The sequence below is a fragment of the Babylonia areolata genome, chromosome 18 (genome assembly GCF_041734735.1).
Source record: "Babylonia areolata isolate BAREFJ2019XMU chromosome 18, ASM4173473v1, whole genome shotgun sequence".
Classification (NCBI taxonomy): domain Eukaryota; kingdom Metazoa; phylum Mollusca; class Gastropoda; order Neogastropoda; family Buccinidae; genus Babylonia; species Babylonia areolata.
This window is the reverse complement of record NC_134893.1, coordinates 6129378-6155716: the sequence shown is the minus strand read 5'-3', so window position 1 is coordinate 6155716 and position 26339 is coordinate 6129378. Positions and strand designations below refer to the sequence as shown.

The 26339-nt window shown below is 37.9% G+C and overlaps 1 protein-coding gene across 3 annotated transcripts in view; it reads left to right on the top strand.

Moving 5' to 3' along the window:
- LOC143292397 (outer dynein arm-docking complex subunit 4-like) overlaps positions 1 to 23378 on the top strand; it is a 32150-nt gene extending 8772 nt beyond the window's left edge. Inside the window, exons 6-12 of one of the 3 annotated variants that reach the window (XM_076602629.1) lie at positions 3998 to 4234; positions 6290 to 6497; positions 7744 to 7830; positions 11075 to 11271; positions 12165 to 12377; positions 16483 to 16728; positions 21322 to 23378. In XM_076602629.1, the coding sequence (XP_076458744.1) occupies positions 3998 to 4234; positions 6290 to 6497; positions 7744 to 7830; positions 11075 to 11271; positions 12165 to 12377; positions 16483 to 16728; positions 21322 to 21365 (1232 nt within the window). In that variant the 3' untranslated portion in view covers positions 21366 to 23378. Of the gene's footprint in view, positions 1 to 3997; positions 4235 to 6289; positions 6498 to 7743; positions 7831 to 11074; positions 11272 to 12164; positions 12378 to 15294; positions 15692 to 16482; positions 16729 to 21321 lie in introns of all 3 variants that reach the window. The other 2 variants (XM_076602628.1, XM_076602630.1) reach the window with 2 other exon arrangements.
- The last annotated feature ends 2961 nt before the right edge of the window (positions 23379 to 26339 follow it).

The following is a 26339-nucleotide window of genomic DNA, read 5'->3' as shown; positions in this document are numbered from 1 at the left end:
TTTTCTTTAACTCTTCTCTTTGTCTCAGTCTCTCTCTCTCTCTCTCTCTCTCTCTCTCTCTCTCTCTTTCTTTCTCTCATTCACTCTCTCTCTCTCTCTCTCTGTCTCTCTCTCTCTTCTTCTTCTTTTTCTTCTTCTTCTTCTTCTTCTTCTATTTTGTCTGTTTCTCTGTCCATCTGAGTGTGTGTGATTGTATGCATCTCTTTGTCACCTTGTTTCTGTCTCTGTCTGTCTGTCTCTGTCTCTCTCTGTGCTATACTTCTTATCAAAATCAAGTCTTGTTTCAGAATATACTTTCTTTTTTTTCCTTTTTTTTTAGAATTAAATTTCTCCATTCATATTGGTGCGATTTTCTTTTCTTTTTTTTTCTTTTTTTTTGTGGGGATGATGAAGGGAGTAGGTTGGGCTGGGGGGTTGGGGGGGGGGTATGTGGGGTGGGGGTGGGGGGGCATTTAGGAGGGGGTGGGAAAGACAGCGGTAATCTCTTGTGATATCACTCCATCTGGTGATTCATTATTTTAAACTTTTTGCAAAACACTCCATCCATCCAAGTTCACCAGATATTTCTCAGGGGGATGGTCAGTGGGTGGGAGAGTGTTGATCAACAGTACGTGGACAAGAATTGTCTGTCACTTTCTTCACTGAATGCTGTTACGATTCAGTGACGGGCGCAATAGCCGAGTGGTTAAAGCATTGGACTGTCAATTTGAGGGTCCTGGGTTCGAATAACGGTGACGGCGCCCGGTGGGTAAAGGGTGGAGATTTTTACGATCTCCCAGGTCAACATATGTGCAGACCTGCTAGTGCCTGAACCCTCTTCGTGTGTATATGCAAGCAGAAGATCAAATATGCACGTTAAAGATCCTGTAATCCATGTCAGCGTTCGGTGGGTTATGGAAACAAGAACATACCCAGCATGCACTCCCCCGAAAATGGAGTATGGCTGCCTACATGGCGGGGTAAAAACGGTCATACACGTAAAAGCCCACTCATGTGCATACGAGTGAACGTGGGAGTTGCAGCCCACGAACACAGAAGAAGAAGTTACGATTCAGTTTGGTTTTCTCACTGAGAGAGTGTTGAAAAACCCGTGAAACTGTAGGGAGTTTGCACCCTTGGCAGGCTTTTATGCCGTATTGATGTGGAAAGTATTCTGCTTTTCCTCCAAATTATGGGTGGACACATTGGGGAATACTGGAGAAGTCTGTTTCTTCACTGAATGCTGTTACTGTATGGTTTGGTTTTGTCTCACATTTCACGGAAAAACTTGTCACTCTCATACTCTTTTTGTTGTTGTTGTTGTTGTTTTTGTTATTATTTTTTATTTTCATTTTTTAATACTTTCTTGTATTTCATATATCTTATTGATTGATTGTATCATTATTCATTAATTCATTTCCTCATTTATTTGTTTGTTGTTTGTTTTTTTGTTTGGGGAAAATGGGTCTACTAATTTTGGATTGCGTTTGTCTCTACTAAAGTTGTTTTCATTTTGATGCGCTTTTTTTTCCATAATGAAACAGAATAGTTTTCTTTGGGGTTTTTCTTGTGCTATTTTTCTCCAGTGCATTTTGTTCTAGATTTTAAACATTTTTCTTACACCAGTTCTTTTGATATTCAAAGTTAATTCTGCCATTTTTCATGTGAGACGATTACCCCACAGATGTGCTGTCATTTTGTTTCATAAAACATGATAGTGTTCTACAGATGAATGTGACAATCAATGAATAGGAAGTTCACAGGGATAAGGATCACATGTCCAGAAAGGTCTGCTACTAAGCATAGCCACATTTTACCAGACCATCAGCAAAATCTTTGGTTATTATTACTTAATCCTTTAATAACAGTGCTTGTGGTTAGTATGATGATTATGAGTATTGCATAGTTGTATGTGGTATGTGGTGTAATATGGTATATAGTATGATGATGGCATTGATATTGTGATGATGTTGATACTGATGATAAACTTTTTTCCGCTAGTTTCTGGATAAAACCATTTATTGTCGGGTTTACAGGCACTGTTGTAAATGATGAGAAAAAAAATCCATCTTATGCAGGTCAGGCACACTTGCACAATGTATGTGCTTATTGAAAAAAAAAATGGATGAGAGTTACTGTATTGTTTACAAGTTGCGTGTGTGTGTGTGTGTGTGTGTGTGTGTGTGTGTGTGTGCGTGTGTGCGCGCGTGTGTGTGGTGTGTGTGGTGTGTGTGCGTTTATGGGTTACAGTTTATGTATCTTTGAGGTGTTAAGGCATCTTTATTTCTTATCAATTGAATGAATAGTTCCTAATTAATCGACTGATTAAAATTAGTCATGTCTGATTAAGTACTAGTTGCAATAATACAATTGCAGATGTGGAGTCCAGTCCGTTTGAAGATGCAAAAGTGAATGATTTTTCTTTCTTTAACTTTTGGATTTTGATTTGTTTATTTCTAAAATGATTCTTCATTGATTTTGTGAAGCGTTGATGCAAAGTTACTGTTTTGCTCTTATGCATTGTGATGTTTGATGTTTCATTTTTGATTATTATTACTGGATAGTTGTTTTTTGGGGGGTTTTTTTGCTTTTTTTTTTTTTGGTTTTGGGGTGTTTTTTTTGTTTTGTTTTGTTGTTTGTTTTGCTTTGTTTGTTTGTTTTTTTTGGGGGGGTGTTGTTTTTTTGTTTTTTACTGAGCAACATTGCTCCCTTGTTTGTTTCATATTTTTGTATGTCTTCTGAGTTTGATCACTGAATTTTTATTGATACAGAGGTGAAAAGACTTTCACAGCTGACCGTCAATATTCTTTGTGTTTTCCCATTCTTCTTTGAACAGAACATGTTTTTGTCAGGAAGTGTCCCAGGGTGACATAGAATGTCTGAGGGATAGAGCATAAAAGATAAGAACAAAAATAAACAGAAAATCATATTGAAGCACAATGATAGCAGGAATTTAGTTTTGATATCTTTGGATGCTTATAAGTGCATGTGTACACACGAAACACTCGAACATTGCCACGTTAAAAAATGCATGCTCAAAGATGTGCACATTATCCCTTTGTGGCACATTGAAAACTGAAGAACCGTCATTGTTTTGTGGACAAAGTTATTTTTTTCCACACACAGTAAACATGCTAACCTTCAATGCATTATGTATGAATAGAACCAGATTCAGAATAAGAATCAGAATAACTTTATTATCTCAGTAAGAGAAATTAAGTGCCCAATCCATTGGGCTGTGGGAACTGGCCTGTTCACATGGACATATAATAATAATAATAATAATAATAATGGTATTTATATAGCGCTGGATCTTGTGCAGAGACAAATCAAAGCACTTTCGCACCAGTCATTCACACACATGCATAACTCTAAAACTGTAGAAACTAAAGACAAGGAAGGGCAGGCAAGGGAGGCTATTTTGGGAAGAGGTGGGTTTTAAGGCCAGACTTGAAAGAGCTGAGTGTGGAGACTTGACGAAGCAAAAAAGGAAGTTCATTCCAATCGCAAGGTCCAGAAACAGAGAAAGAACGGTGGCCAACAGTCGAGTGTTTGAATCTGGGTATGCGTATACAGAGTGGATCCGAAGCCGATCGTAGTGAGCGAGATGGAGTGTAGAGGTGAAGGCAGCCGCAGAGATAGGAAGGGGCAGTTTTGTGAATGCATCTATAACATAGAGTGCTGATCTTGTACTTTATTCGGTGTGAGACAGGGAGACATAACATAGTTTTGAATGTTTGTGCTGTATCACATGTGAAAAAGCCAGTTATTATGTGGGAACTGGCCTGCATAGTTTTGAATGTTTGTGCTGTATCACATGTGAAAAAGCCAGTTATTATGTGGGAACTGGCCTGTTCACACATACATAACATAGTTTTGAATGTTTGTGCTGTATCACACATGAACAAGCCAGTTGATATATGGGAACTGGCCTTTTCACACGTACATAACACAGTTTGAATGTTTGCGCTGCATCACACGTGAACAAGCCAGTTAACGTTGTTTTCAATGCTTGTAGGTCTGACAGCCAGTGAACAGGGTGAAGGCACCGACCGCTACATCAAGAACCGAGCGATAGACGGCCTGGAATACCTCAACTTGCGAGCCGACTTCTGGCGCCAGCAGAAGCCCATGTACGCCCGTGAGCGTGACCGTCGACGACAGCAGCAGCAGCAGAGTGGAGGAAGCTCCAGCGGGGGTGATGAGCAGGACCGCATGAAGTTCATTCTGCAGCGGCTGGAGGAGATTGATGATGGTGGGGTGCCTCTCTGTTTCTTTCCTCTTTATTTCACTGTTTGTTTTCAGTTTTGTGTTATTGTATTGGATGGTGGGGTGCCTCTCTGTTTCTTTCTTCTTTATTTCACTGTTTGTTTTATGTTATTGTATTGGATGGTGGTATGCCTCTCGGTTTCTTTCCTGTTTATTTCATTGTTTGTTTTCAGTTTTGTGTTATTGTATTGGATGGTGGGGTGCCTCTCTGTTTCTTTCCTCTTTATTTCATTGTTTGTTTTGTGTTATTGTGTTGGATGGTGGGGTGCCTCTCTGTTTCTTTCCTCTTTATTTCATTGTTTGTTTTGTGTTATTGTGTTGGATGGTGGGGTGCCTCTCTGTTTCTTTCCTCTTTATTTCACTGTTTGTTTTCAGTTTTGTATTATTGTATTGGATGGTGGGATGCCTCTCTGTTTCTTTCCTCTTTATTTCATTGTTTGTTTTGTATTATTGTATTGGATGGTGGGATGCCTCTCTGTTTCTTTCCTCTTTATTTCACTGTTTGTTTTGTATTATTGTATTGGATGGTGGGATGCCTTTCTGTTTCTTTCTTCTTTATTTCACTGTTTGTTTTGTATTATTGTATTGGATGGTGGGGTGCCTCTCTGTTTCTTTCTTCTTTATTTCACTGTTTGTTTTATGTTATTGTATTGGATGGTGGTATGCCTCTCGGTTTCTTTCCTGTTTATTTCATTGTTTGTTTTCAGTTTTGTGTTATTGTATTGGATGGTGGGGTGCCTCTCTGTTTCTTTCCTCTTTATTTCACTGTTTGTTTTGTATTATTGTATTGGATTGTTTGTTGTTGTTGGTTGTTGGTTGTATTTTTTTGGTGGGGGGACAGAGGGTGGCGTGGGGATGGGGGGGGTGGGGTGGGGGTGGGGGGGTCCAGTAAAAAAAAAAGAAGAAAAATTACAATGTATCACACTATCCATCAAACCATGCCCAAAGTCCAACTAATTTAGAAACATTGTAAACTATGACAAGACAATGCACCAAAAGTACACCAAGTACAATACAATACACATAGCAAACTATATTTAAATATGTACACATACAAACATACATGCATGCTCACACATAGCAAGGATCATACCTAGCAAGGGCACTAAGCTTAGACAATAAATGAAGTTACTGTCATGTCACAGTTGTATTCCTTTTAGAAATATTTACTGAGACTAAAATTTTTTAATGAATTCCCAAGTAGTGAATGAGAAGGAACTTTGACTGGACGATATTTGTCCAAAAAGAGGGATATGCATTGCACCAACAAACACATTCTCTGTTTGCATGGTTAAAATTCATTCGTAAAACCATGTTATTTTACTGTGTGATAGATCAAACTGCTGTGTTTTATTACTTTCATGTTATTATTCAACTTTATATCTTTCATTTTTTGACCTTTTGGTTAGGCCATTGTCATTTTTGACTCACTTGTGTAAACAGTTTTATGTATTTGTCAGACTCAGCTGTGGGCTGGGGGAGCATGTTGTGTGAGTGAAGAGTCTTTGGATGCACACATAATTTCCATTCAGATTAATAAGGATGTATTGTATTGTACTGTATTATATTGTATTGCATTGCAATGTACTGCATTACATTGCATTGTATTGTATTGTATATCCACGCAGAATATCAAATTAGCATGTTAAAGATCCTGTGATCCATGTAAGCTTTCAGTGGGTTGTGGAAACAAGAACATACCCAACATACACCCCCCCCCCTCCTGCTCCAAAAATGGTGTATGGCTGTCAACATGGCAGGGTAAATAAACGAAAGGGTCATGCACATAAAATGTTACATGTCTGTCTGAGTATGTATGTGTGCATGTCTGAAATCAGATTGAATGACAAAGGAAATGAATGATAAGCACGCAAATGGCAGCCATCAGTCGGCTCTACCCAGGTAGGCAGCCTGTTGTGCAAATGACCCCGAATTTGTAAAGTGCTGAGAGCTTGGTCTCCAACTGAGGATAGGCGCTATGTAAGTATCCGTATGATATGATTATAATGATAATAATACTGTGTTGTGTTGGTACGCACAGCTCAGGCCAACGGGAAGTACGAGGACAGCCTGAAGAAGTCCCAGAAGACCCTGAAGAAGGTCCAGTCATGGGGGGAGGACAGCGTGAAGAACAAGCCTGCCCTGGAGGCCAACCTGTACAGCTGTATGGGCAATGCCTACTTGGAGCTGGGCAAGTACAAGGAGGCCCTGGAGTACCACGACAAGGACCTGTCCATGGGGCATGAACAGTGAGTGATTGTCTCCGTGTGTGGGTTGATGATGGAGGGGGATTAGGGGGGGCAGGGCAGTGTGTGTGTGTGTGTGTGTGTGTGTGTGTGTGTGTGTGTTTGTGCTGGCTTTAGAATTTTCTCTGTATGTGTGTGTGTGTGTTTGAGGTGAGTGTGTGTGTGTGTATGTGTGTGTGTGCGCTTGCTTCAGGATTTTCTCTGTGTCTGTGAGGTTGTGTGTGTGTGTGTGTCTTTCTCTCTCTTTCTCTCTCTGTATGTGTGTATGTGTGTGTGTGTGCATGTATGTGTGTGTGTGTGTGTGTGTGCGTGTATGTTTCTGTTGGGGGAGGCGCAGGGGGAGGGGGTGTGAAGGTGTTTGTATTTGTGTTTGTATTTCTTTTTATCACAACAGATTTCTCTGTGTGAAATTCGGGCTGCTCTCCACAGGGAGAGCACATCGCCACACTACAGCGCCACCCATTTTTTTGGTATTTTTTCCTGTGTGCAGTTTTATTTGCTTTCCCTATCAGAGTGGATTTTTCTACATAATTTTGCCAGGAACAATCCTTTTGTTGCTGTGGGTTCTTTTACGTGCGCTAAGTGCATGCTGCACACAGGACCTCGGTTTATCGTCTCATCCAAATGACTAGCGTCCAAACCACCACTCAAGGTCTAGTGGAGGGGGAGAAATATCGGTGGCTGAGCCATGCTGACAGTCTTTGTGAAAGGTGGTTTTGTTTTGTTTTTTTTGTTTTTGTTTTTGTTTTTTCTTGCTGAATTCTTGTAGATAGTGGTGATGTCTATTGTATTAGTGTAATTAGTGTAACATTAAAAAAAAAATTTTGGAGTTGAAAATTGCAGCTGTTGGTAACCATAGATAATTTTCAGTGTTTTTTAAACTGTACATTAAAGACTTTTTGTTATTTCTATTGCCATTGTTATAGTACTAACCTGTTTTGTTTTATGCTCTTTTGTAAGATAAAATTTAATATTAGGATTTTTGTATGCATTGTATAGGTTGATTTTAGAAAAATGTAAACTATTTGACTGAACAACATTTGTTTTTAATATGTGTCTATAACAAAAAAACAACAACAAAAAACCCGATTTTATTGTTCACATGTATTATTTCAAATTGGTCGCTGTACTGTATTTATCAGAAATATGTCTTTTTACTAGGTGTTTCTAAAACAAACAAAAATTTATGACATGATTCTTTTAACCATACACTAATATTTACTGATGTACACTTCTTTCTTTTCCTCAGTGGTATAGAGGAGGCTGAGTCCAGAGCTTTGGACAACCTGGGAAGGACGAAAGCGAGAATGGGCAAATATGAAGATGCTATCGTTTTGTAAGTACATCATTTTTCATTCTAGCTGAGCAAAAAAGCACAGCTGCATGTAACATATGTTCATATAAAAGTATCCAAACACTATACATGTAGAATATTGTACAGAAGAAAACTGTCCATTAAAAAAAAAAAAAAAGTGAGTAGATGGACAGACATAAACAGACAAATGAAGAAATATGAATAATTTTTCAAAATCCATCAAGAAAGAGAGACTAACCAGACTAATGCACAAACACCTAACAAACATAATACTGTGAAACAAACACCAGCCGCCAGAGCGGAGTGGTTAGCGTAGTGGACTGACGACTTGGAGGACACAGGTTCGAGTCCCATCCCAGACTGTGGCTGGTTCCTACCCAGAGCTTAGCGTGTTGGGGGCTCAAATGGGAAGATCGGGACCACACACCCACAGGTGTTCCACTTCACGGCTGCATGTTTGGGAGTGTTTCTCAAAGTTCCAGACCAGTGTGAAAAAACAATATGTGCCAAAGTTGGGGGATACAAAAGCAGAACAAGTAAAAACATAAACAAAAACATGAAGCAAACAACCATAAATCAGAAGCTACAGATGACACACAAAATGTTACAGTCTGAACTTGGAAAATGATTTGTATTCATTCACATGTGAAATAAGTAACGTGCTACTAGTGCCTTTATGTATGTCAAATATCTGATTGCTGTTATTGAAGGCTGTCTTTTTTTTTCTTTTCTTTTTTTTTCTTTTTTTTTTTAAGGCTTTCTTCTTCTTTTCCAGCATTAGTTTGTTCCATGAGAGCACTTTTATGTGCATGACCATATTTACCTCACTGTACAGGCAGCATTACTCACATTTAAGCATTGGGGCATGATCGATTTGCTTATTTTGAACACTCACATAGATCTCAGGATCTTTGGCTGGTATACTGGATTGTCTGCATGTGTGTACACAAAAATGGCAGTCCTTCACATACTTGAGCCTTGGAAATGGGAAAACCACTCACCTTTAACCTGTCAGATGCAGCCAGAATTTGAACCTTAGGGGACAGAAATTCAGTGCTCAGTTCACTCAGCTACATGCCCATCAATGGAGATTTTCATTTTAATCTCTGTTGTCCCTCATCCTTCACCTCTTCTACTTTTTTTTTTGGTCTAAATCTATCATTTGCCAAGTCATTAACTTGTGGAACAATATGCCTAATCACCTTGTCACTTCAGGAACTTTTAACTATTTGAAAAAAATTAGACACTAGAAAGATGAATAATTTCCAGAAAAAAAATTCTCAATTAGAAGCTAGCCATTAGCAAATGTGCACCTAGAATACCAAGGAAAAAAAAGAAAGAACAAACATATCATTCTACATATTCAGGCAAAAGGCTGAAGAAGCGTGTAACCTACTCAATATCGTACAGTAGTCGATTTTGGTACATTAGCTAGGTTTTGGGCAGAAAGACAAAATCTGAGTGGCTCACAAATGGTGGAATGAATACAATGTAAAAATTTTCAAGCAGCCATTAAATCAGGTATACTATGTTTATTTTTAGGTGTGTTGATAAAAGATTAACATAGTTAATTGCAGAATTAAAGGATTAAATGATGTTTGCGGATAAAAAACGTTCAGAACATAATACTTTTCTTGTTTTATTAAAATTTGAAACTAGATCTGGCTGGAATAGATGGGTACATTTTGTTTCTGTTTCCTCATGTTGTTTTTTTATTTTGTTAATTGGCATTAGTGCAGTGGAAAAACTAAGGATGCACAGCTTTTTGGAGGTGTTTTTGGCTGCAGCTAAAGCCATTTTTGTGGGCTGTTTAGGTACAATGAGTAAAAGTGTTTGAAGTAAACATTGCTCACAACTCTGAAGTACTACTGAATTTGAAGGCAATTAACAGATTTTTGTTAGTAATAATTATATTGTTCTCATCATGGTCAATGATGACTGGGATTGCATGATGTTTAATGTTTTTGTTTTTGTTATGGATGATTGAATGGTTAATTGACTTGTGTGGTTGAAGAATTCTGTTGTACTACAGAATTGCTTCACAAGGGTTTTTTGTGTGGTTGGATGCAAAATTATTGTCTGGTAGGTGCAGCGTTTCATAAATTACAAGAGATGGTGTTATTGTTGTTAGTAGAGGTGAAGCTTAGTTGTAATGTGTTTGCAAATGGCTGGGCTGTCTCTGTCACTATATGAATTAAGAGGTGTCTCCGAATTCTGAGTCATGGTACAATGGCTTGATGGGATAAGCTTTAATCTTTCTTTTATTAATTCAATAAAAAAATAAAAAAACTTACAAAAGAATTCTCTTTTCCCACTCCGTTAAAAGCGTGCATTGATGTTTACACTCTAGAAGAAGAAAAGAATCATAATTAGTCCTTGTAGAAGTATGAGGGCAGGCGTTAAAATTATCTCTCATAGTCACTGGAATCGTGACTGTTAAAAGCTGCACAATATGCCTGCAAAGTATGTGATTGTAATAGTGTGTTTGTTGTTTAAACTGAATGTTATGATTAGATGTATATGTTGTGAGTACTGATTCAGGGTAATTCTGTTTTTGTTCACAATGTTGAGATTGTGAAATTGTAATTTTGAAGAGAGATTGTCTTATGTACTGTATGTCTAATTGTTACGTAAAACTAAAACTTTGTTTTGAATGTAATAATATTTTATTGTGATGGTGTAGGTTAAGTAAAACATTGTTCTCTGTGTGTGTTGGTTACAGTGTCTGCCCTCTCACATTCACAACTGTCTTCACCTTCATCACTTCCCGTTTTGTTTTTTTTTGTTGGTTTTTTTTCCTCCGTCCAATTCGTAAAATGTAGCCAAGAGTTTTCGTATTAAGAGTAAAAATAATATCTACCTGTAATCTTTTATTTACTTTGTGTCAAAAGAAAGAAGAAGAATACCTGAAATAAAATTGCAAAATTTCAAATCTCTTTTTTTTTTCTTTTTTTTTGTCTGACTAATTGAGTGAGATATCGTTATCTTTGATCAGTGTGAACTTGGGAAAACTCTCGTCACACATGATTTTGAGTGGTGGGGGTTACAAAGCGTACAAACCGACCAGTGATATGATACGAACAACTGAAGTGTTGCTTACTTACATTTACATGTATTCCACTAATCTTATTCAGTTAAATAAAGACACTACAGATCAGAAGTTGAGGGATGTGATGTACCATGTGTGTGTGCATGTGCATAAGCATTTGTGTGTGTGTGTGTGTGTGTGAATGTGTGTGTCTGTGTGTGCGTGTGTGTTCACCAGATGGGAGAAGAAGTTACCAAAGAGCAAGTCGGCGCTGGAGAGCACCTGGCTGTTCCATGAGATTGGCCGCTGCCACCTGGAGCTGGGTCAGAATTCCGACGCCAAAGACTTTGGGGAGAAGTCATTAGCAGCAGCAAAAGAAGCCGACGACCGAGGGTGGCAGCTTCATGCCACTGTTCTCATCGCTCAGGCTGAAGGTTGGTGAAAGAGAGCATGAATGATTGGTGTTGAATGAAAATTAACCACCACTGTGTACAGTGAGATAAAAGAGGAAGGGTGAAAAAAGGGGGCGAAGGGAGAAAGCGGGGGAGGAGATAACAAGGAGAGAGGAGGATAGAGATGAAGAAAGTAAGAGAAGGGAGAGAAGAAGAGAGTGAATGACTGGTGTGAAATGAAAATTTGCCTCCCTTGTGTAGAGAGAAAAGGGGGAAGAGAGCATATCTCACCACACCGTAGCACTCACAGTCAACAAAATTAATATATCCATAATTTCTAGTATGTATCACCTCATCAGTTACAATCGCAGTCAACAAAAGCCATCTCTGGTTTGTCTCACTGCACTGTAACACTTACAGAACAATGAACATACTATTTAGTTTGTCACTCCACATCCATTACACTCACAGTCAACAATATGATATATCTATAATCTCTGGTTTGTCACACCACATCTGAAACACAGTCAACAAACATTATCTCTATCATCTCTAGTATCACCACATCCATAACACTCACTAGTCAACAAACATCATCTGTATCATCTCTAGTATGCGTCACTACATCTGTTACACTCACAGTCAACAAACATCATCTCTAGTATGCATCACCACATCCATAACACTCACAGTCAACAAACATCATCTCTGTCATCTCTAGTATGCATCTCCACATCCATAACACTCACAGTCAACAAACATCATCTCTAGTATGCATCACCACATCCGTAACTCTCACCAGTCAACAAACATCATCTCTATCATCTCTAGTATGCATCACCACATCTGTAACTCTCACCAGTCAACAAACATCTCTGGTTTGACTCACTCCATTGTAACACTCACAAATGTCACCAACTGTCTGTCCATCACAGTGAAGTGCAATGAGCTGCAAGCAGCAGCTGACTCGTTTGAGCGTGCCAAGGAGATAGCAGAGGAGCTGAAGGACTCGTCGGCCCAGACGGCCATCAAGAAGGCCCTGGAGGAGGTGAACAGCCGCATCGTGCAGGGCGTGCAGGACGAGGACAAGGAGGGCACGGAGGGAGAGCAGCAGCAGCAGAAGGAAGAGGACCAGGACAAAGACAAAGGTGAGTTCTGATCGGAGATGATACGGTGTGATAGAATACAACACAAACCATATATGAGATGATATGATAGGATGTAATACAGTACAATCCGTAGGCTATGACACGATGCAATATGGTACCTTATGATATTATATGATATGATGTAACATGATATGATACAACAATGAAATGAAATGATATACAATACAGTACAGCATAGTACAATGCAATACTTCTTATCAGTTTGACTGGAAATTCTGTGTGCATCCCAACAGTACAGTATGATGCATTATATCTTATCAGTTTGGCTGGAAATTCTGTGTGCATCCCAAGGATAATGTGATGCATTCCAGGCTTTTCATGTGTCTGTTGGCAAACTGTTTCAGACCATACCATGGTTTTAATCCTTTTGAAAAGGAAAAAAAGAAAGAAAGAAAAGAAAAAACAAAATGTGAGAGAACATCGCAGCATTGATGTTTTAAATGTTACTTTGTTTCAGACATCAGCTTTAGTGTTGTCACTTTTAAAAGATGAAGCGAAAAGTGTGACAATGTTGTTGAAGTTGTGCTGCAATCAGCTGTGCTGGCCAAACACCACAGTTAACAATGTGATATGATATAATATGATACAATGAACATCTTACATGTTAGATGAGGTTCTCATGAGACATGCTAGGAAGGTGCATTTCATTTTGTTTCCACCTCACAGCGAGAGTGGCAAGGTTCTTGTGAGCCAAGGCTAGGTAATCTTAAGAGCAACTTTGCCACGAGGCAAGGATAAAATGTACTTTCCACCTCACATTTGTTTCTTTGTGCGTGTACTCGTCACCCTTGCCACTAGCTCTCTCACCACATGTACGCAAGTGTGCTCGCAAATAAGAAAACACGTCTCAGATTACTACAAATAAAATGAGAGAAGTGTTTGAAGGTTGCAAGTTCAAATGGCAGCACACCACATTTAAAAACAACAACCTCACTGTCAGAACAAAGTGAGATGTTGTTGTTGGCTGCTGTGTTTGAGTGTGCATGGGTTTGGGTCATGTTTTTGCGGCTGGTTTGGTTGGGGTTTTTTTTGTATGTGTTTGTTTTTGGGAGGGAGGGAATCCATTGGTGGTTTCCTCGGAAAGAGTATGTTTTGTTGACATGGCTTTCTGTGGGTGGATGGTTGATCTTATATCAGTTTGGTTAGGTTTGTAGGTTGTTTATTTTGTCTTGTTTTTGTTGTTTGGGTTGGGGTTTTGGGGGGTTGTTTGTTTGTTTGTTTGTTTGGGGGTTTTTTTTGTTATTATTTTTGTGTGTGTTGTTTTTGGATGGAATCTATGGGTGATTTTCTTGAAAGGTTTTGTTATTGACAATGCTGCCTTTGAATGGATCATCCATCTTCTTTTGTGTGGTTTCTTCTCGTTTTTCTTCGTTTTTGGCATTTCTCCATGCGTTTTTCCTTCCTGCTCATGCCTGCTCTTTCTTCTCCTTTCTCTCTCTCTCTGTCATCCTCTGGGTCTGTCTTTTTTTCTTTTCTTTTTTTCTCTCTCCACCATGTTCCTTATCCAAGGGAGTGAGTGTGGTAGTTTGAATTAAATGTGTGTGTGTGTGTGTGTGTGTGTGTGTGTGTGAAGTATGTCAGAACTGTTGTCTTTGAATGTGTGGATGGGTGTTTGTACATGCATTTGATGCATATGTACATAATCCTCTAAAATAGTAGTAGCTGCCGACAACAAAAAATTGATCCAAAATAACACTAAGCATGGTTAGACGTGTATTAAATCCCCTTGTATCATGATGACCTGTATGTGAATGCTGCGTGATTAGCTGTGGAGAGGAGAGAGGATCAGTATGAGGATGACTTTGATGGCGAAGGTAACAGTAAATGTACTTTTTTACATTTTTAAAGACACAAGTATTACTTCTTCTTTTTTTTGTTTGTTTGTTTGATTGTTTTGTTTTGTTTTTCTTTTTTTTTAAATTGGAATTCATGATGTATAATCAAATGTTGTACTTTTGTAATTCATTAAAAACAAAGATAAGACACAAATACTACAAAGTTTATGTTCATTGGAATTCTTTCTTTTTACTATTCTTGGTGTGTGTGTGTGTGTGTGTGTGTTGTTTTTTTTTTTTGTTTGTTTTTTTTTAGTGTGTTTATTATTCATCTTCTTTCTTTCTTTCTCAGTTTCTGTCTTTCTTGTCCTACTCTCCTTTGTCTGTATATTTAGCCAGTGTTCTGTTAAGTTACAACTGTATGCAGTGCATGATAATCAGATTTTTTTGTTCATGGTCCTCCACAGTTTTGATGCTTCAGCAGCGTGTCTTGTTACGGTTCAAATTTCTCTGGATCTGGTGCAGTTCATGCATGCACATATGTTCACACAAGTTTAGAATGTCTCCACTCCTGGCGTCTGTTTCCTTATTTGCTGCATGGGAATGGGGAATCCCTGTTCTGAATTATGTCCATGATATATTCCCATTTTAGGTGCGGGAAATCCTGTATGGTAAATTACTGAAACAAAAGTATTCTTCTGCATTGCAGTTTTTATATATTTGATGAATATGGATTCATGTGAAACTGTGTTATAACTGATTTTATGTTCATAGAATTGATCATTATTAGTCAGATGGTTATGTGAGGAGTTAGTAGATTAACAATGTGGGTTTGGTCCAAATATTTGTTTCTTCTTCTTCTTCTTTTCTGTTTGTTGCATTTTGATTTCTTTGTTGTTGAAAGATTAGTCCCACCATTTCTTAAAGAAACACACATGCAAGCACGCACGCACGCATGCACACACACACACACACAAGACAACACAAAACAAAACAAAACAAAACAAAACAAACAAACAAAAACAAAAACAAGCCCAGAAAGTCAGACGAGGGAAAAGTTACAGCGAAAGCAAATTTCCTGCACTGTTGATGTTAAGTACCTGTATGTCTTCAATCACCAGAAAAAGACGACAAAAAGCATGGCCACAAGCACGACAAGAAGGAAGACAAAAAGCACAAGAAAGACGAAAAAGAGGACAAAGACAAGGGGAAGAAGGAAAGGAAACACAGTAAGGACAGGAGGGACAGTAGAGGACACAAAGGGGAGGACCACGACCACGACAAGAAAGACCACAAAAAGGGAGGGAAAAAGGAGGACAAAGATGACAAAGACCATGACCACGAGAAGAAAGACAAAGGAAAAGACGACGACAAACATGACCACAAGAAAGATGAGGAGCATGACAGAAAAGGAACAAAAGGGGAAGACAGAGAGGACAAGAAGAAAGACAGCGAGGATGAAGACAACGAGGGCAAAAAGAAGACGGCTTCAGACAAAAAGCACTGAGGACATCAAAGGTTTTTCGTTCATTCTTTACGCAGTGGTTTCTTAGAAACGCACGCGAAAGATATGCCACAAAAAAAAAAAGTGGCATATAGCACTGAAAGCTTTTTCTTATCTGCGGGCCTTTTTCATGCATACATTTTCTGCTTTGGTTAGTTAGAGTTCCAGTGACATTTGCTCAACGGTTTTTACTCACACTTCAAGATCGTTCACTATTTTCATTGTTGTTTCTTTGTTTGTTGGTTGGTTGTTGTTGGGGTTTTTTTTCCATTTTTTATCAATACAGCTTCTTTTTTTGGAAGTAGGAGTAGCTGCTTTTGATTTCTATTTTTTTAGGCAATAGTTGTTTTTTTTCCCTTATTTTATATGTTAGTTCTTTTAACTAATTTACAAAGAATGTTTTAAGAACAGCTGTAACAAAAAAATGTTTTAAGAATAACTGTCTGTTATTGACACTTTTAACTCACTTACATAGAATGTATTTTAAGACTGCATGTTGGAGAAGAATTATATTCTGAAGTGAAAGTTACTGACATTTTTTCTCTTTGTATTTCAATGGACACCACAGCATCTATACTCACTGTATACTTCGTTACAGGTTTATTCTGTTCGGATGGAGCTTCCTTTGTTCTGATATTGTACTTCTACTTTAGAAAAAAAAACATAATAAAGAAATGAGTTTTGGGAGTGAAGCATGCCAGTCAGTGGCCATCTTCTTGCTTGCAGTTTTGGAGTCATACTTGAGGATTCTCTTCTGATGAGTCGCAAGGTTTGATTAAATGGTGTGACATTTCTTGTCATGTAGAGAAGGCAGCCTCCAGCAAAGAACCCTCTCCTGATAAAGAAGAAGAGAAACCTGCTGGCAAAGATGCGGGCGATGGTAAAGAAGAGAAACCGACCCCTGTCAAAGAACCAGCGGATGATAAAGGGGAGGAGCCAACTTCTAGGAAAGAGAGCCCTGTCTCTGTCAGAGAAGAGGAAAGTGTACAGAAATCAGATGATGAGACACCTCCCAAGACAGAGACAGTCCCCAAACCGGAAGAAGGCAAAGGTTGGAATGCATAGAACGGTCCTGTTCCACCACCCCCACGTGTACAAGGCCTTTTCGTGTAGCCCTGATTTCCGCCTGTGTGTCGAACTCCCGGTACTGTGGTATCCTTCCTGTATCCTAAGCTGTTGTTGATGCCTCAACATTGCCTTGGTGTTGTTATTGCCATATGAACTCTCTCGTGTACAAGTATTTACTAATCCAGTTGTAAAATGATACTGATGTAGAATTGTTTCATTAAATCCATGGAGAGGTTCAGTGCTTATCTGAGGTTTTCAGTGTGCTTCATCTGTATGGCTGAAACTGTAACCCAGAGATCTCACAGGGTTTGTATCCTTGTTATGGGTGTTCTGTAAAATCAACCTTTCTTTTTCTAAACTCTGCTTTGTTAAATTCCTTTTAAAACAGTGCTGTTCATTCTGGTCTGTCAAACCTATGTTCATGAAAAAGCTATGATATAAACTTGAGATCAAAATGCAAGTATAAAATCTGTTTTGTAGTACCCGATTTTATTAAAAATTTACAAATTGAACTGACCATGTTCAGTCAGGATGGCTTCAGAGCTAAACAATCATTGTCATGAACATGATGTTTAGTTGATGTTACTTTGCACATGTGGGATCAGAAGAAACACCACTGGACGTTACCAAGGTGACTCAGCAGCAGGGCAGGGTGTCCTTTGGTAGATGGCCTCATGGCAGTCTAATACGGACAGTTCACTGTGGACTGCCAGCACTGAAACAGTAACGGAACAAGCCTGTACATGGCTGTCTCTGGAGAACTCAAGAAGTGTGAGAGGTGTGAGAGGAGGGCTTATAGGATGTCATAGAAAAGTCAGAAGCTGCAACATGTTACCAAGAGAGGGGGTAAGGAAGAGTGATTTTATTCTCTTTTTCTTATCTATTGAATGATTGGTTATCCCCTCTTTCTATGAATGATAGGTTATGCCCTCTATTTGTTCTTGTTGTTGTCTCATGTAGCAGGTTCATCATATAAGAACACTCATATTGAATGGTTATCCCCTCTTTCTATGAATGATAGGTTATGCCCTCTTTCTATTTGTTCTTGTTGTTGTCTCATGTAGCAGGTTCATCATATAAGAACACTCGTATTGAATGGTTATCCCCTCTTTCTATGAATGATAGGTTATGCCCTCTTTCTATTTGTTCTTGTTGTTGTCTCATGTAGCAGGTTCATCATATAAGAACACTCGTATTGAATGGTTATCCCCTCTTTCTATGAATGATAGGTTATCCCCTCTTTCTATTTGTTTCTTGTTGTTGTCTCATATAGCAGGTTCATCATCTTTCCATTTCAGCTTTGTTACTTGTTAAGCCCACATCATTTTAGCTCAGGCAGCTGAAACACCACGCTCAGCGACAGAGGTTTTGATGATTGGACATCCAAGAGAACAAGAAGAAAAGAAAGAAAGGAAGGAAGGAAAAGGGGGAAGGGAATGAAGGAATGCAAACAAAAACTGGAAATCAGAAGACAGCAAAAGAGACAACATTTACGTTTTGATTCAGTCCATATATCTGTTGATGATAATGTCTTATAATATTCTTTTAACAAACGCCAATGTATGTTTGCAAATAGTGACTTGGCTTTGACGCTTTTCTGATCATTATGATTGTGAAACTGTGATCTTGTAACGATTGATTTGGGTCAGTCGATATCACCACAGGTTTTTTGTGCTGGTATACTGCTTGTTTCTTGTTGGTCAGTAGGCATGAGAAGGATTATGTTTTTGTTTTTTTTAATCTTTGAAAACTTTCATCTGGAACTTTGTCTGAAACTTATTCACATCTTCCTGGGTCAAAAAAAAAAAAAGATAAAAGAGATGCATTTAGAGTCCAGCAATTCCCATGGTCATCACCATTTGATTAGATTTAAGTTCAGAATATGGATGACAAGTGAAACTGAATAATGTTATTTATACTTCAAAGCTGGTGACACGATGGATAGATATGATACCAAAGGTCAGAGATGGATTTCACGTACAGATGTAATGTTGAATTAAAATTCTTCCTACCTGTGTGACCTTGTTTGTGGGAAAAGATTCATGGATTACATATGGAAACAAACTTTGTCATGAACAGCACTTGTGAGAAGCCATGTGACATTTCCTTTGGCTCAGATTGTCTTCAGACTGCTTTGTTCACCCACCAATGCTTGAAAGGAAACCAGAATTTAAAATTAGTCATCTGCGTATGATTTATGTCATGGTTATCGACATACTATGAAACTGACACAAGTTCTGATTATCTTAATGCTGCATTAGGTTGAATTCCATTCTTTCTCCTTTCCATCAGAAAGCTAATACATAATGCTTCTACTTTTTTCTTACCATATTCCTGTCATTCTAGTTATCAATGAAAGTATGAGCTAACCATTTTATTTATAGCTCTGTACAAGCTTGACAACTAATCAGGACTAACTTATAGTTATAAGACCATATTCTTCAAAGAAGGAAAACAAACTCTGCTCAGGTCTTGAGCACTATGTGCCCATTCTTCATATATTTCCTGCTCTGTATTAGCCCATGGTTGTATTTACAATGTAGCTTGTTAAGACATCAGGTATGTCAGAAGAGACAGAGAGTGTGTGTGTGTGCGTGTGTACGCGCGCGTGTGTGTAAACAAATTTTTAAAAATTTAAAAAGCAGTGCTGGTTTCTTGTTATCATGATGGACTTTTCAGTTGTATCTTATTGAATTACTTTTCATTCGAGAGATGTGGTAATATGTGTCACACACAACATGATGATGTTGGTCATAACAATTAGCATTATTTCAAATTCATTGTTCTGTTTAATAACAATGATATTGTTGCTTTGACATTGCTTTTGTTCATGGCAATGTTGTTCAGAGAGTGAAGTTATTGTTTTCTTCATTGGCGGTATTCAGACTTATTGTTCATGCTAACGAGAGTGCAGTGATGGCAAACCATTGTGTATTCGCCTCTTGATTTCATTGATGGGTACCATGTTTTGTTTCATTTACCGGCCTGTAGTGAATGCTGCCATCGTACATCCAGGTGTTGTTGGCACATGCATGACAGTGTTGTTGTTATGATTATGCTGGCACAGGTGTTTTTGAATGTGTGCTTGTAGAAATTGGCTGTTTTTGTGTGTATTTTCTCAGGTGTTCTGTGTTTTGTGACAGTAAATATGTTCTTTTGATGTGTGATTGCACATGTGTTCCTGTCATTTACTGATGGTCAGGAGAGGTATGGATGAGGGAGTTTGGAGAGGGGGGCCGATAAGGGGGAGGCAGTTTCTGAACCAAAGCTATTTGCAGTTTGATGTGCTGCCACTGATGAGAAGGGGGTGAAGGGGAGATAAAATACTATCACTGATACCACCCGAATGGTGGAAAAATGGAGGGGGCGTGGGCCATATTTGTCACTTTTTGATGTTGGAAGTTGTCAGATGGGGCAGAAAAACTGCTGCTAAAAAAGAAGGATGAGAACAGAGTCTGAACAAGTGCAGATTTTTTTGCATCTTATTATTGCATATATGTGACATCACCAAGACACCAGTATTACTATTTTAGATGATTTATTAACTCTCAAATTCCATGTCTAAAGGATGGCTTTGATTTTCAGTTATTTCATTTACACTGGTAGTTATGTGGATTACATGTCCCTGTTTCTGTCTTTCAGTGACACTGGTATGGTAAGTTTTGGACAGTTGAAACCTATCTGATGTGTCTGCCTATGAAGACAGTATTTGGCAAGAGTTTGAAGAGGTTGTCCATTTTAAGTATGAATTGCAATATCCAGGTTTTTAGACACACAGAAAGGAATAATACTAACATTTTGTTGTTAACATAACATTTTGATGGCACATTCTCCTATAGCCATGAATATTAATATGATGCTGTTCACATGAATGCTAAAAAAAAACAAAATGCTGTCCTTGAGAATATGATTCATAATCCTATTTCTGAAAATGAATATGTAAACGAAAAGATAAGATAACAAATAAAATGAAATATCAAATGTTGCACAGTTCATACCAGGTGTCAGCTAAATCATTGAGTCTTTTCATTCCAGCTCAAACTGGAGAGAATATGTACTATTCAGGTAACCTTCATGCTGCTGTTGTTTTTATTAGTTGTTTTTTTTGGGGGGTGTAGTTTTTTGTGTGTGTGGTTTTTTTTAACTGTTTAATTTGAGCTGGTTGAAGAAACTCTTCAGAAGGAGCAGACACCTGGAAAAAATGAATGTGAGAGTTTCTTTTCCTCCTTTTTCCTTTTTTTGGCATAGCTGGGGAATATCTTTTTCTTTCTGAAAGCTATTGCAGCGTTAAAGAGAACTGCTCATTCAAAACAAATTATGGTAAAATGTTTGCGTCAAGCTGTTCCCAATATCAACAGGAATTATTGTAATTGCTCAGGTTTGTTGTGACATGAACTAACAGCAACAGATTGATAAATAGATGAAAAAGAGAAAGTGAATGAAGTAACATGCTGGATATTCCATGTTTGACATATGATGTTGATATCTGTGGTCAAGAGGCCATTTGACCATTTGGGAAGCAGCACTGTTACCACCACTAAATGTGCACGACTTTTTTTTCTCTCTTGTCCGTCAGGTGATGGGGAGAAGGAGGGAGACACTGAGCAAGAGAAGAGTTAATCTGCCCACCTCCCCTGTCTCTACCCACACCCACGGTGCTGCCATGACGCTGAACAACTCCTGACCCTGACCTTGACCCTGCCTCCGCAGATCCTGACCTGACCTGACTTCACCTCACCTCTTTTCCCACTGGCAGCAAATCCTCAAACAGACCAAAGCAACATGGACAATACTTATTTCTCTGAGTGGAGAACCATCTCCCCTCAAGACACATCTTGTGTACAGGATGCTCATCTGAACAGGAACTTTCTTCTGTTTTTTTCTTCTTCTTCTTCTTCTTTTGCAAGAGGGGGAAAAAATAAAGAATTGTACTTTTGTTCAGAATTATTGTAGATAATTCTTTTTGACAATTTAATTCTTTTTGACAACTTAAACAGTAATATAAAAAATACTTTGCAATCTAATCAGGTGATGGAAACGGTTGTGGAAAAAGCTGCCCCTCCACTACCCTGTTCTTTTTTATTATATTTTTTTTTTAAGATAAATATATTTACTTGAATCTTTATGCATGGAAGAGGGAGATATCTTGAGGTATGCTGGTGAGACTTATTATTAGAATGATTTCATTCTCCTTCAGGTCAAGGAATTATGTAATTCCAAGTTTTGTCCCTATTTCAGATATTCTAATTCTGGTTCATTCTTCAGTTGGGGTCAGAGGGGCAGTTCAGCAGACACACACAAAAACAAAACACAAAAAACAAATGAACAAATGACAACAGCTAAGATGAAGCAAAAGTATTCCCATTCTAGGTTTGGTAGTGGTGATTAACCACACTGACTGTGATATGAGTAACTGAAAAACACTGACCATGTTTACTGCTGCGTATTTTGTTTTACTCCAATCTTTTTTTTTTTTTTTTTTTTTTTTTGGTTAACTTTTTGAGAAGAAATGAAGAAACCTTTCTGGTTTTGTTTTCTTTTTTGATTTGATTTGTATAATGTTTTTCTTTCTTTTTTTCTTTTTTTTCTTTTTTTAAATAATTGTTTTGGGGGTGGGGGGTTCTGGGGAATTTTTTTTTTCTGAATTCTTGAAGTATATAATATTTACATACCTGATTGAAATCTTCTGTTGTCATTTCCAGTTATCAGTGATCTTATAAAGTTTCTGTGGTTTTCGAAGTTTCGCATAGATCAGATGCATATGCACACACAGACGCATGCCTGCCTGAATATAAACATGTATGCATGCTCCATAATCACACACACATACACACAGATGCACATATTTGCATGCATGAACTCACACAGAAACATGCATATGTACACAAACACACACACACACACACACACACACATACACACACACATGTACATTGCACACAGAACACACACTTCCTTGTATACATGAATATACATGTGTACCAATGTTTTTCTTTAAAAGAAAAAAGAAGAGCTCAGGTCCACACAAACTCAACAACTTTTCTATCTCAGTGACTGTTTTATTAATTTGTTCATAATAACAAAATAATCAAATATAATAAGTATTTAATTTGTCCTTTTATCCATGAGTTTGTCTTGGCAAAAAGTCAATATGCCTGCTCAAAACTACTTTTATTTGCAATATAACATTGCCTCAGCAGCTTGAACATTGTTCAACCATTGGCATCTGCTCTGATATATTTACCCTTTGTCTCAGAACATTCAATAGAACTTAGATTTTTAAACACACAAAAATGGGCTGACAGTTTTTAAACAGTTTCAACACTCAATTAACTCATAAGATTTTTCACCTTTACCATGCCAACCCCAGGCTATGCTCAGCCTTAAATTGTCACAGCCTAGCCTTAACCTGAATTGAATGTAACAGTCCTGCCTGAGTGTCTTCATACACACTTATCTTTACAGTTTTGAATCTTATTGCCTTATCACAATGTCTGCACACTTTTTAGGTTTTATCATCCAAAAGTGTCAAAACAAAACTGACTTCATGGTCTCAGCTCAATGTGTATTGGTCTGACAATATCTGATTACCATTACCCTTACAGTCCTGACTCCCACAAACATCCTTACAATCTCACCAGTTTTCAGTTTCAGTAGCTCAAGGAGGCGTCACTGCGTTCAGACAAATCCATATACGCTACACCACATCTGCCAAACAGATGCCTGACCAGCAGCGTAACCCAATGCGCTTATTCAGGCCTTGAGAAAAAAATAATAATAATATAAAAAAAAAAATAATAATAAAATAAAAAATAATAAAAATAAATAAATAATTTTTAAAGATAAATAAAATAAAATAAATAAATACATAAAAAAAAGAACTACTACTACTACTAGTAATATGTATAAGGCGCAAAAACTTGATGAAGTCAACTATAAGCGTACAAAAAAATAATAATAATAATAAAATAAATATATAACTAAATAACTAACTAAATAATAATAATATAATAAATAAATAAATATATTTAAAAAAAACAGTAGCCTCAGAGCACCAACACACTCACAAATGCCTGCATTCTCCTCTCACATATATTTCTTTGTTTACCACATACAGTAACTGGCCTTACAATATCAAGAAGGCATTGTTATTGAAATATGTGGTTCGCATTGATCGGTAAGCACACTCATTTATTTAACAGTTTTAACACAAAATTAAGCAGACAAATAAATACCTTTGATGCCTACAATTTAAACACACAGTGTTTCAAGTGTCTTCACAATGTCAACATATGGTATACTGTGTTACAGTCTCCATGTGAACGCCTTACACTGTCAACACGAATGATCCCTCATCTTCTACGCACAACACACACTTCAGCATGTTATGCAAATAATTCTGTAAGATGCTATGAGTTTGGTGTCCGACCGAGTATAGGCGCCTACTAGTATCAATAATAATAATAATAATGATAGCTTGTTGACTTCACTCTGTTAGCACACACACATAGCTCTTCAGTCTCAGAACATCTCTTATCAAAGTACATAAATGGCTTTTTGTGCTCAACCAGTAACATTAGCCTTTAATTGTCATTACATACAAAGAGCCCCACATCGTTGGTATATAAATGGCTTAACAGTATTACACTGTCAACACAAACAATTGGCCTTGGTTCCTTTTTAGTGTTTGCACTTTGATAACATGGGAAGGTGAGAGATGAAGACTGTGTATATTTATCAACAATGTAACATGCATATGTTCTTTGAAGCTTCAGTGATATATACATGTATTTATGCAACAGAGATTCTGTGTTTTTTGTTTTCTTTGAAACACATGATTATGTATGACTGGCAAACCATAAATGATGTCAATAATAACATTGGAAAAAAAATATTTGTATATTGATTTTTGATTTTCGTTTGTACTGTTTCACTTCCTCTCATTCACTCTGTCTCTTGTCTCCTGCGTGTGTAGTTAGATAGATAGATAGATAGAATATATATATATATATATATATATATGTGTGTGTGTGTGTGTGCCGGTGCCCGTGTGTATGTCTAACGCAAATATTTACTGTTTTTTACACACATGCACACACACACGCACACACACACACATACATACACGCATGCACACGCGCGCGCACACACACACACACACACACACACACACACACACACACACACACACACACAAGTGCATGTTGGATTTACAGGTAACATCGACTGATCTGAAGTAGTGCCGGTGCGCAGAAATGCTGTGGACGTTAATACACATTTAGTCCTCCAGGTATGAATTAAGCACACGCATGTAGCCAGTACCAATTTGAAATCACCTTACTTTACAAATTTCTTGCCAATTCCTGTTTTTCAAAGAACATATCTTCAGAAGATAATCAAATGAGATAAAACATCACTTCAGTTAACCCATAAAAAAGGTAAAATAAAGAATATAGCATTAGTTTTTAAATCCTTAACAAACAGACATACCCTCTGCCTCAAAATGAATATTAAAAAAAAAATCCGAAAAAATTGTTTTTGCTTGTTATTCATCAGTTTGCCCATGGCTAATCATAAACAATGCGAATCGCCAACAAATACCAGAATAACAGGAGAAACAAGAAGAATATAGGGCACTATAGATGATTGCATCCATCTACAACTGTTTACCAAGTTCTTAACAATCTATTCAATAACTGTCTCTTTAGTGTTGACAAGTGAGTAAATGTTTTTGAATTTTTTATACCTGTTTGTTTTCTAAAGCTGATTTTTTTCTAAAGAGATGTGGTGCCAGTCAGGCTGGCTTATACGCCTTCCAAAAATACGGCTTTAAACTTTGAAAAGTCATGCAAACTCGCCGGCTTTTAAATGCAAAATCAAACGTTATTTAAACTCATAAAAACACAAAATACAATACACACTCATGAAAATTCAGTCATATTTAGCACACAAAAAAGAACACTCAGCCCGAGCTGTCTGCAGCCATGAAATGAAATGGCCATAATCGACAGGTCAAAGATTGTCCCTGCCCCAGTGCGGCGGCAGAGATGAGGTCATTCTCAACAACCATGCCAGATTCAGTTACCAATTTCTTCCCACATTCGGTACAAAGTTGCAATTCTCACCTTTAATTCCCTCCATACGAACGGCGAAAGAGACGACGTTAACAGCGTTTCACCCCAATTACCACCATCAAAATATTGCAAGCGGAAGGCCCTTATACTGAAGAGGCGAATGTTGACCAAGAATTCCACAATTCTGACGACGGAAGCTAAAGGTTGGGTCATTGAGACACCCACTGGACATCCGAGGGGTCTTTGTGTAGAGGAGAAGAGAGGGCTGGCCGTACTGAGTGAGTTAACTCCATTTTGGGTGTTGCTCCTGAGTATCTGATTCAAACCTACACACACCCCACGACAACTCAGATCATCTTCCGATTCACGGTGACTACTTGCTCCCCGTGTTAAAACCCGATCCTTCGGTGATTCTTCCTTTTCTTATTCAGTTCCATATGTCTGGAACAGTTTAGCTCACGATCTTCGCCACTCTCCTTCATTTCAATCTTTCAAAACTGGTCTGAAAACACATCTTTTT